Genomic DNA, 12,363 nt, shown 5'->3' with positions numbered 1-12,363 from the left:
GCAATCCTCTGGAAAGGCTCCTCTATCACTGGCAAAGAGATCAGGGGGGCTTTGGGGGCCGGCCCTGACTTTCCCACTCTTTGACACGTGGTACAGGAGCGACAGTAGTTCACCACATCTGTCCTCATTTTTGGCCAATAAAAGTGATGAGACAGCCGGGCCTTGGTTTTGCTAACCCCCAAGTGTCCAGCGAGTGGAATTTCATGGGCGATCCGCAACAACTCGTCCCTGAATTGGTAGGGGACGACCAGCTGTCTTTCCCTCAGCCACTCCTGTTGGGGTGTACAGGGAACTGTCTCCCGGTACAACCTCCCTTGGTCCCAGAATACCCTCTCCTTATCAGACTCGGAGGTGGGCTTCTCAGCGAGGCTCCTTAACGTCTCCAGGCTAGCATCTGAGTGCAGAGCTGCCTGAAACTCCTGGCTGGAGGAAGCCAGAAGTGAGGTTAAGGCCACGTCCTCACTAGGACCCTCTGGGACCGGCTCTGGGTCCATACCTGATCCTGTTATTCCTCTGTCCGAGGAGGGTCCAGAAGGCAGGGCGTTACTTGCATTCTGGGCACTCTGACTGCGGGTAACAGCGGCTATATAGGCCGTCTCCCCGGGGAATAACACCGTCTCATTAGCCTGAGAGGCCATGAGAACTACTTCTCCATCATCCTCCATTACCTCAGGCACAGTGCTACGTATGCGGCAGCTACCATCAGCCAGGTCACCTTCTGTTGTGACACTGGTCACTGGCACAGCACCACCTGCTTCATGGTCCTCGTGCCTCTCCCCATTACCCTTGGCACTGACATTTGCTCCTGCTAGGGAGCAACATCACCCCGCAGAGTGACATGGCTGAGTTCTCCTGCACCTTCCAATACAACAACATCATCATCATCATCATCATCATCATCATCACCATCATCATGTAAAGCATTGACATTCACATTATTAGCATTAACCTTACCAACCGTATCAGATCGGGGAGGGGTGTCAGGGACATAATAAGCAAACATCCTCCCCAAATCAGTTCCCAACAAAACATTTGCAGGTAGGTTTTTGGATACTCCCACTTCCTTCACCCCACTCCCCGCACCCCAATCAATAAAAACCCGGGCCATGGGCAAGGGGCATCGGACGCCCCCAATCCCAGTGACAGTCAGGGTCTTTCCTGGAATAAGCGCTTCAGGGGACACCAGTTCGGGTCGGATGAGGGTTCGTTCGGCCCCAGTGTCCTTGAGGCCTACAGTGAGAGTGTCCCCCACCCTGACAGACTGAAAGTTTTCACAGGCCCTCCCAACCGGCCCACCCACCAAAAGAACTGAAGCATTAGGCCCTGGGGCCTTGGATGGGGGGTTCTTCCTCTGCTTCTCTGGGCAAGTGGCGCTGAGATGACCAGTCTGGTTGCAGGAATAACACCTGCGGGCATCGGATGCAGGCAGGGCCTTGGCAACGGGAAAAAGGCCTCCGGAAGGTCGGCTGTCAGGGGCAGGGATGGTGGTTGATGGCTTACCCCCTTTCCAGCTGGCGACGACCGGCTTCCGCACCTCTGGTCTCCGGTTGGCCTCGTAGGTGTCTGCGATCTGCGCTGCTTTATTGGCATCAGGTGGCTCCCGATCCATCACGAACTGCCGTACCTCAGTCGGACACAGATGCAGGAACTGGTCTTTCACCATCAGGTCCTTTAGCTGCTCAAAGGTGGTCGCTGACAGTCCTTGGATCCACTGCTCAAAGTTGATTCTGAGCCCGTCTACCACATCACGGTAGGTGTCCTGTGGTCCACGTTGGAGGGTTCTGAATTTTTTCCGGTAAACCTCCGGAGTCAGCTGGTACTTTTTTATCAGGGCCTGCTTGACGGCCTCATAGTCTCCATCCTGCTCTCGAGGGAGGGAAGCAAACACCTCCAAAGCTTTTCCTCTGAGCCCTGGAGTCAAATATCTTGCCCATTGGTCCATGGGCAGCTGATACTGCCTGCAGGCCTTTTCAAAGCCTCGCAGAAATGTGTCCAAGTCCCCATCCTTTTCCATCACAGGGAAGTGCTCAGGACGAGGTTTAAAGCAGCTGGCACTGTTTGACTCACGGGTCTGCGTAGAGGGCGACTCCTTCTGAATCCGGGCTAGCTCCAGCTGGTGTTGTCGGTCAGCTTGTCGCTCAGCAGTCTCTCGGTCAGCTTGTCGCTCAGCAGCCTCTCGGTCAGCTTGGGCTTGTCGCTCCGCAGCCTCTCGGTCAGCTTGGGCTTGTCGCTCAGCCCGCTCCTGGAATTTCAGGATCAGCTCCAGTCGTCCATCATGATTGTCTGTGGCGAGCTCCTCCAAGGCCATCTGCAGGTGGGGGTCCACACTACCCTGGTTGCGGGTATGGCTGGCAATCACCGGTTGGACCCCGGCAGCAACACCATCCGGGCCCTGGCTGGCCGCCCCCTCATCAGGGCTCTGCTGTCGGACGGGCTCTGCAGCATCTTGTAACAGTTCAGAAATCATTTGTTCTTTGCTTTTGCCGTGGGGGTCAATGCCTTTGATTATACATATTCCAGTAAGAGTGTCCTTTTTCTGCTGGTGATACCAGGACTCCCCAACTACGACCATGATCACCAAAATAAAAATAGAAAAGAAAAAGCGAAGAAGGGTAGGGGTAACTGCTACACATACAGTATTGTCTCAGATTTAATAAACACTGAGTTCGATCTTCAAAACTTTTGTGCAAGTTTTTAGTGAGAGGAATGATTGCTCAAACCAGATCACTAATGTCCTATGATCCCACCGCTGCCACCAATTTGTCACGAAAACAACACCCACTCTTGGGTCAGACCGTGCAGCTCTCTGGCGCAACCTTATCCTGCTGGTCAAACACGGTATTGACAGAGGATAAGCACGGGTGCAGCTGCTCTAATTTATGTCGACTATTGTGGCACGTGATGTGACAGGACGTATATATACCACCAGTTCCTTCCAGGAACGTATATATACCTCCGACCAGCCACCCTCAAACCACAATATCACATAAATACTGGTATACTGCCACCACCGATCGCTTAACAGGTGGATCGGGTACCTGGTAGGTAACGTGAATTAGCGAGTGAGGAACGTGTTTGCTCGACATAGGACAAGAAGAAAGAAACTGGTAAATAATAATGATTTACTCCCAAAGGGGGGCAGTGTTTACAAAATATATACAAGATATTATAAGGCTGTGTGCCCACGTAGCATTTTTCAAGCGTATATGCTGCGGAATTTCCGCAGCGTAAACGCTTGAAAAACGCATGTAGATCCGCACCCCATGGTCCCCAATGGCATTCCGCAATGTCAATGCCCATGCTGCGGATTTTTCCGCAGCGTATATGCTGCAGTCAAAAATCCGCAGCATGTTCATTAATTTTGCGGAAGCGCTGCGGAATCAATGTGCGGATGGTACCCAAGTCTGGAGGAGAGGAGACTCTCATCCAGACCTGGGTACCAAAGAACCTGTAAAAAAAAGAATAAAATAAAGTTTATACTTATCTTCTGATGTTTTCCCTCCGTCGCGCTGTTGTCTGAAGGACCTGCCACGTCATTGAGTCATGTGACCCACCACATGACTCAATGACGTCACCGCAGGTCCTGCACACAACAGCGTGAGCCGCTCAAGACTCCGGACGGGGCAGAGAATGCATCAGAAGGTGAGTATAAAGTTTATTTTTTTATTTTTTACCATTCTGAACAAGTTGTCAAGCACTTTTCCAAGTGATGCTTGGAGAAGTGCTTGATAACCCGCATGCGGAAATGCATGCAAAGACGCCTCACAAACGCTTCTACCTGGCGGGAAAACCGCATGTAATATCCGCATGCGATTTTCCCGCCAGGGAGAAGCGTAAAAAATATGCTTCAGGTCCGCAACGTGGGCACATAGCCTAAAGGAGACAATTTACATGTATGCATAAACAGTTATTAAAATAAAAGGGATAAGTAATAGCAAAACCTGCTTCAGAAGGTGATGGTCTCAGATTCTGTGGGGGGGACGGCTCCCCGGAAATTAGAGGTGATTCTTCTTACGCCGCGTGATGTGCGTGCGTTCGACGTCCCTGAGAAGAATGACCTGAAAATGGCCGATTTGCTTTTTAGTAAGCAGCCAAAACTCTGGGGAACACCCCTTATTTACCTTACAAGGGGGGCTCGGCTTTGCGAGCCCACCCAGCTGCAGAAGACCTAAAAGATCCTTCAGATTCCATATCTTGGTGTGGGGGGGTCCCACATCCAAGAGGGAGACATCATCTGGACCGTCACCAATATTCATGAAGATAGATATTAAATATGAAACCTCTATGACGCTCAGAAGCTCAGAATCCATTATCTCAGTTCCCGGTCATTCCTCAGTTATGCAAGTTATACTATTGTAATGGGAAAAAGGTGAGCATTCAAAAAACGTGGTTCCGATGTTTCTGTCAGACCTGTGCGTGATTAAAATTGGCATAAAACGTTTGTACAATTAAACAATGGGATTTTTTGGAGGGATTTTCCGGTTTGTACCAGCGCTTGCCCTGGACTGAGGTTTTATGGCGGGTCATAAAAATTCCTGGTTTGGGGAAAAGCAAAAGTGAGTTCTATGTCTTCACTTACAAACAGATAGGGGGTGGGGGTTTTTTTTTTCTTTTTTAAAACATCTCTCATTTTTTAAAACTCGGGCAAAAATACCTTTTGCCTGACACAGTTCCACTACAATACCACCGTATAGTTCCAAGAAAATACTGCCATACATATCCCAAATAATACCATCATGTACTGCCCAAATAATATATAGTATGCAAATAATGCTACCTATGTAATAACTGCCATACAGTTCCGCTACAATACCACCGTATAGTTCCAAGAAAATACTGCCATATATATCCCAAATAATACCATCATGTACTGCCCAAATAATATATAGTATGCAAATAATGCTACCTATGTAATAACTGCCATACAGTTCCACTACAATACCACCGTATAGTTCCAAGAAAATACTGCCATATATATACCAAATAATACCATCATGTACTGCCCAAATAATATATTGTTTGCAAATGATTATGCCTATGTAATACTGCCATAGAGTTCTGCACAATACCACCATATAGTCCCAAGAAAATACTGCCATATATATCCTAATTAATACAATCATATACTGCCCAAATAATATATTGTATGCAAGTGATTCTGCCTACAGAATACAATACCATCATATAGTCCAAAGAAAATACTGCCATATATGTTCAAAATAATACCACCATGAAGTGCCCAAATTATATATAGTATGCAAATAACGCTGCTTATGTAATACTGCCATACAGTTCCACCCCATACAACCATATAGACACATGAAAATACAGCCATATATATCCCAAATAATACCATCATATACTGCCTAAATAATATAGAGTATGCAAATAATTCTGCCTACAAAATACTGCCAAACAGTTTTGCACAATACCACCGTATAGTCCCATGAAAATACTGCCATGTACTGTACATCCAAAATAATCCAACCATGTAGCGCTCAAATAATATATAGTACAGAAATAATGCTGCCTACGTAATACTGCAATACAGTTCCAAACAACACCACCATATAGTCTCAAGAAAATACTGCCATATATATCCTAAACAATACTACCATATATTGCACAAATAATGTATAGTATGCAAATGATGTTGCCTAGATTAAATTGTCAATGAGAAGCACAAAATACCACCATATAGTCCAAGAAATTACTGCCATATACAGGGGAAAGTATAACACCATATGGTGCCCAAATAATATATAGAATGCGAATATCGCCTACAGGACCAGACATAATACCATCATAAGCTTCCACACAATGCCACCATACAGTGTCAATAAATAACTGAGATATTCATTCCAAATAATTCCACCATATGGTGGCCAAAAAATAATACTGCTTTCAAGAGCAACATAATACTGCCATATGGCTCCACACATTACCACCATATAGAGCCAAGAAAATATGCCATAGAGATCCAAATATTATTGAGAATGCAAATAATACTGCCTACATGCACCTACATAATACTGCCTTATAGTTCCACATAATGCTGTCATATAGTGCCAAAAAAATATTGCTACATACATCGCAAATAATATTCAGAATACAAAGAATACCGCCTAAAAGAACTTATACAATACTGACGTATAGCTCCAATAAAATACTTCCATATGAATCCTAAATCATACCACTAAGCAATGCCCAAATAATATGCCCTATGCAAATGATACTTCCTATAAGAACCTAGATAATAGCGCCATATGACCTCTGTAATACTGCCCTATACTGCAGCTTCAAACAAGACTAATGTACATTTCAACTGTATTCAAAATAATCCCCCAAACAATGGTGAATAATTTAGGATTTAGTGGCAGTGGATGCCGTAGTCTTTGTCACTCCGCCTTGCGTGATCCAATATGGGGGATGCTCCAGACAGACGTTCAGCCCCCTCATGTCTTCAGTACAGGCGGCATGTCACTCCCAGCATTCCCTGTATGCAACAGAAACTGAGCCTGAGAGCCCCGGACCTACTGCAACATTTGGAGCAGAACCTCACACCATAGAAGAGTTCTGCAAACAGAGATCAGCAAAAGTAATAAGAAGCAGGGATATCTTTGAAGAAGCCTTGCAGGATGTGCCATTAATGAGGAGAGACTGCCATCTGCTGGCCAGGCAAAATCAAGTGGAACCAAATTGTGCTGGAAGGTTTGCAGGGGGAGTGACTTTGGGTGCTGGACCTGATCGGGTGACCCACAGGAGGGATTTCCTTGATATAAAAGCTCTGCGCCAAACAGCAGGCAGTTTTGTCAGACGTGCTCCAGAAACACTGCTGAGTCCAATGTGGCAGGCCTCAGAGGGAAGTCTGTGCCACCCATGTGCCGGTCACCGTCTGGCAAGGTCCGGATCCTCAGCCGGAGAACTCCAAGTTCAGGACCAGGATCCATGCCCTCTGCGCTGGGCAAGCCTCCAAGCCCCAGTGTCTCCTTTTAAGAGCCAAGACCTAGTCCTCTCCGTCCCAAGCTTAAGAGACTTCCACCGAAGGTCAAGCAGAGAAGAGCCATGTGGAGACTGCAACAGGAGAGGGGGGAACCAAAGGTAGGGGGAACCAGTAGTGGGTGTGGGTAGAGGAAGTAGAGTAGGGGAGCACCATAGTAGGAGGTATATAAAAAAGGGAAGCCATCTCAGGGTGGCAGATGAGTGAGAGAGGACAGTCAGTCAGGGAGCAGAGTCTCGTCAGGAGCTCTGCTCCACAAGTGGGGCCTAGTGATAGAGGCCCAGGAGGAGAGCAGAGGACAAAGGCTCCATTCTATTGAAGGGATCCCAGGGGGTACGGCGAGTGCAGGACGGCACCCGTATGCCCCGAATCTGCCAGGTGTCAGAGGGATCAAGCCGCAAGAAGGGAACCGGCCCCTGGACCAGCTGGTTTACTCCAGGCCTCGGCTGGAAAAACCGGAGGCTTCTGACTTTTATAGTGCAGTTGCCACAGCCTCATCCTAGTCACCGTGAGGGTCAAGTAGGTCCGGGAACTCCAGGTTGCCCAGAGGGACTTCAGAGCACCCGAGCGGGACTACAAGTGGGGAAGCGCAGGGCAGGAGGGAGAAAGACCCAGCATGAAGTCGGTCAAGGAAAGGAACATAAGGAAAGCGGGGTTCCGTCAAGCACTCCTGACACATCTGAGGAAGAGCTGAACCCCCGGTCTGGTGGATGCAGCGCGACGTGGGAGGCTGACACCCGTACAGTGTACCTGTGGAACTTACATAAGAACTGGGAGTAAAAACTCGGATGACTGCACTGCACTGCCTCCGTCAATTATTTCAGCTGCGTCATCTCTCCCTCTGCACTACAAGTCCCAGAATCACCACCCACCATCAATCTCCACACTGCCCCGGGGGCTCGCTCCACCTGTGGGGAGCCGAAACACCTCAGCTGCCATCCCATCACCCCCCGGAGGTCTGCAGCAGCGCTGGTAAACCTTACCAGCTACCACAGGTGGCGTCACAAACTCTATAAATCCCCTATAAATAGAAAGCCCTTTTTATTGACCGCCCTGGGTCACGGACCGGGCCAGACACTAAGACATATCCCCCCAGCATCCATGGGCCCGGCTGCCGAGTACCCCACAGCCCTGGGGGCGCGTCAGTCTCTGTGCGTTGCATTCCGGCTCCTGTATTACACAAACATGGATGCAATTCTTAAGCCTCTATTCAGCATCATAAGGCAGCTCCTATTTTGCTATGGAGCCCCCTGAGTCCTTTTCTAAAATTGTCCAACAGTCTAATGCGTATGGGGGCCTCCCAACTCTCCCCAGTTAGACTTCTGACTAAATATGGTGCAAGGGTTACAGATGCACAAGGGTTCTGGAACCTTGGGGGTCCAAAGGTATTTTTGCCCTATATAAGAAGACCAGTACAATCAAAGACCTGTGATAGTTGGGGGCCATGTTGCATATTTTGCATTCGGACTTCACGTTACGCCATTGCCAAAGGCGGATCCTTTAATTTTCTGGGAGATAAGCTGCTGCCAGAGGGGTATAGAGGCCAGAGAAGTCTGGGGGAGGACAGAGGAGTCTGGAGGGCAGAGGAGTCTGGAAGACAGAAGAGTCTGGAGGACAGAAGAGTCTGGAGGACAGAGGAGACTGGAAAACAGAGGAGACTGGAAAACAGAGGAGTCTGGAAATCAGAGGAGTCTGGAGGAGGACAGAGGAGTCTGAAGTACAGAAGAGTATGGAGGACAAAGGAGTCTGGAGAGGACAGAGGAGTCTGGAGGCCAAAGGAATCTGGATTCTAGAGAAGTCTGGAGGAGAAAGAGGAGTCTGGAGGACAGAAAAGTCTGGAGGACAGATGAGTCTGGAAGACAGAGGAGTCTGGAGAAGGACAGACGAATCTGGAGGACAGAGGAGATTTGAGAAGAAAAAGGAGTCTGGAGAACAGAATAGTCTGGAGGACAGAGGAGTATGGAGGAGAAAGAAGAGACTGGAGAGCAGAATAGTCTGGAGGACAGATGAGTCTGGAGGAGAAAGAGAAGTTTTGGGGGACAGAATAGTCTTGAGGACAGAGGAGTCTGGAAGAGAAAGGGAAGCCTGGAGAACAGAATAGTATTGAGGACAGAGGAGTCTGGAAGATAGAATAGACTGGAGGACAGAGGAGTCTGGAGGAGAAAGAGAAGTCTGGAGGACAGAATAGTCTGGAGGACAGAGGAGTCTTGAGGACAGAAAAGTCTGGAGGAGAAAGAGAAGTCTGGAGGACAGAATAGTGTTGAAGACAAAGTAGTTTAGAGGAGGTCAAAGGAGTTTGGTGGACAGAATAGTCTTGAGGACAGGGAAGTTAGGAGGATAGAGGAGTCTGGAGGAGACAGAGGATCTCATAGACATCACAAGATGTTCCAGTGTTTGGCGGAGTCGAGAGAGACAGCTGCCAGGAGAACCATCGCTCGTTTGACAGCTCTCTAATGTGCGTGGGGGGCTTAAGTCCTCATGTAGATAGCGATCGATGTGCGGTCACCTCCGCTGTACCCACTGCAGGATCAGACCACACATGTCTATAAGTCTAGTCTGTACTCATGGAGACACATAGCTATGACTAGGAGCTGCAATCTGCCAAGAAGTGATCTGGTAACAATAACCAGCTTTACAGGACCCTGGTATGGCATTCTGGGCACCACTGGCGTTAACGAGGCCCCAGTGACATCAACTATGGATCTTTTTACCACTTACTGATGATGTCCATCAGCCCAGAGTAAACTGAGAGGCAGATATATGTTACTGAGAATATTTACCAGGGACTTATATATCCGTTACATGGCTATAGAAATTTCCACGTTGGGTAAATGCCCATGAGGGCCAAACTGGCTGAAGCTTTTCTTCTCAATCATGGGTTATTTGCTTTGTAAATCCTCCTTGTAAAATGCCCACCTTTTAGTGGAGTTTCGAGTAGAGAAGAAAGAATCTGCCGAAACCCAGAAGATTCTCTTGAATTCGACGGGAAAAATTTGATCTGCAACCCTAAATGGAGGCCATGTAATGTTTCAATCTACTATCGGCACCAACAACGATCTATTCAGACTGGGCAATCCCTTAAATAACAGAAATCGGATTCATAAAATAAAATTTTTATTGGATTTGCATTAATTTTGTGCCGAAAAAAATGGAAATTTATTTAGTACATGTCCTCTCCCCCCCCCCTCCATCTTAAAAGTCCCAAACATCAGCCACCTTGGTAGGTGACAAAAAAAGATTAATGGTTCAATTAACTTTTTAGGAGACCTATATTTATGGAAGAGCGGCTAAGGCAGCAGGATAGCGGTAATATAATGCTAGTTATAATATATGGTAAAGTCTTATGGAATAAGCAAGAAAGTTTACGTTAGAACTGTGAAGAGTAATTCCATCAATGAAGACCTCCACCAAACCCAGGACCTAGTAAAAAACCTTCATGGATACCATTTAGAATGTCCATATTAGTTTTTTCCCCTCAAAGGTGTGCAACGTATTGTCCAATCCCAGTTGGAGACCCCTCCTCCGAGGAGATTTTCAACTGCCTCATAATATAGGATAGATACATTTAGGATCAACACAGTCTTTATTAGGAACCTGCTGCCCACATCATCAGACACTGACTGATACATTGAAATTCTGCAGGACTATGTGTCAAATGTGGTCCCCGGAGGCTTCTCCCCACCCCAATCCAGGTCTCTTCCTATGGCTTAATCTGCTGGCAGGTTTCCTTCAAGAAAATGGGAAAAAGAACAGAAGCGTAGAGGAAAGTGCACAAGAAAGTGAAGGCGACACACAAAACCCTGTTTTTACCCCAGGATTTATAAGACCTCTTCAAAGGTCGAGTAAAGAGCAGAGGAAACATCCAAAGGAAAAACTTTGAGCAAATTTCCCTATTTCCCTTCCATTCTAGCATAACCAAGGATATTATCGGAGGACTAAGGCCACAATTCAATCATTTGCGGGGTTTTTTATTCATTTTTCTTGAGATATTCGTTGCCACTTTCTTGCTCAAAATATGGTGCACGGGGTTCATGAATTTTTTGCAAAGTCAAACATGGTCTTTGTTTTTGATCTTTTATCTCAAAAAAGGCACACTATTCACAAAATGGCGCAAAAATAGACCCAAAATATCTGATGTAAATAAAATCACTCCAGGGGGAAGATGAAAAATATTTGTGACAAAGAATGGCTAAAAAGAGCTATTGTTTTCCAAGTTTTTGAATTCCAGCTACTTAGTAACTTTCTTAACCTTCTTGTGAGTGGGGGGAATAATCCAGGAACGTAAAGTTTGTAGGTCACCTGTCCATCAGCTATGGAGTGCCCATATGGCGGTATGTATGCTCTACTCTGTCCCAATGAAAACGTTAATTGGAATTGAATTCTAGATCTGAAGTCCACAATATTTTCCTAAAATCTTCCATTAATGGTCGTTAGGAGTCGGCATTAACAGACGTCCGTTCACCTTGTAGAAGACTTTGCGTCTCCTCGCTCTCCTGTCTGCAACGTCCACACATCAGAGGTTTGTGCAGCCCATTGTAAAGTCCAGTTCCCATCAGGAGAATGATGAAGCCCAAGATCTGCAAGGCATGGAACTTCTCCCACCCCACCGCGAGGCTGACCACCCAGATGACCACGGTCCGGAGGCTGTCCAGCACCATACGAGTGGTGGCACTGATTTCCTTTGTGACGCTGATACCTGCGAAGTTGAAGAAGGCGATGCTGCTGATGTTGCCCAGTAGTGCCAAAATTATGAGGGGTTGGTTGCCCATTTGGCAAAAAGCGTCCAAGGAGTCTTCTAGAACGCCGCGCTCGCTGCTGCTGAAATCGCCGGCAGGAATGTAGTAGAAGGGAATCAGCAGTAAAGTGAGGATGCAAAATCCAAACAGACCTGTGGAAAAATACAAGTCACTGTTAGCTTATGCTTTCCATCATGGCTCCTGCCCAGGACCAGGATTGTCCACTTTCGACAACTGTTCTCAAGGTTATATTAGAACTGATCCATTTTAGTTTGCACTCACCCTCGGTGCCCACTGCTCGGAGCGGGTGCACATTATATTTGTAGACAAATTTCTCTTCCAACACCATTTGGATGGCTGCTATAATTTGGGCCATGATGATCAGCAGGTCCCCTGCAGAGTGGAGGAGATGAGAAGATGAGCGGTATCTAATATCTTGCATGTCTACTACCATGTGGACTTAGATGCTGTAGGATAACGTATATGGCATTGGGATTCCTTGGCAAAACACTGACCCCCTACGGTGTTTATGCACCGTAGGGGGTCAGTGTTTTGCCCATCCAACTTGATCAAGCCATGCACTTGGCTGAAAGTTTGGAACAACTGGCATGACACAAAGGATTGGAC

General features: G+C 47.1%; 1 protein-coding gene across 1 annotated transcript in view; it reads right to left on the bottom strand.

Moving 5' to 3' along the window:
- Positions 1–10,250: 10,250 nt before the first annotated feature.
- The window catches only part of SLC35F6 (solute carrier family 35 member F6), an 81,350-nt gene continuing 79,237 nt past the window's right edge, over positions 10,251–12,363 (bottom strand). Inside the window, exons 5-6 of the mRNA XM_073673829.1 lie at positions 12,019–12,129; positions 10,251–11,888 (exon numbers count right to left, since the gene is read on the bottom strand). Of these exons, the coding sequence (XP_073529930.1) occupies positions 11,431–11,888; positions 12,019–12,129 (569 nt within the window). The 3' untranslated portion in view covers positions 10,251–11,430. The remainder of the gene's footprint in view (positions 11,889–12,018; positions 12,130–12,363) is intronic.

This window comes from Phyllobates terribilis, unplaced genomic scaffold (assembly GCF_046119375.1).
Source record: "Phyllobates terribilis strain yellow unplaced genomic scaffold, ASM4611937v1 Scaffold_3__8_contigs__length_932513732, whole genome shotgun sequence".
Taxonomy (NCBI): domain Eukaryota; kingdom Metazoa; phylum Chordata; class Amphibia; order Anura; family Dendrobatidae; genus Phyllobates; species Phyllobates terribilis.
Note: the sequence above shows the minus strand (reverse complement) of the source record. Positions and strands in the feature narration are given on the sequence as shown.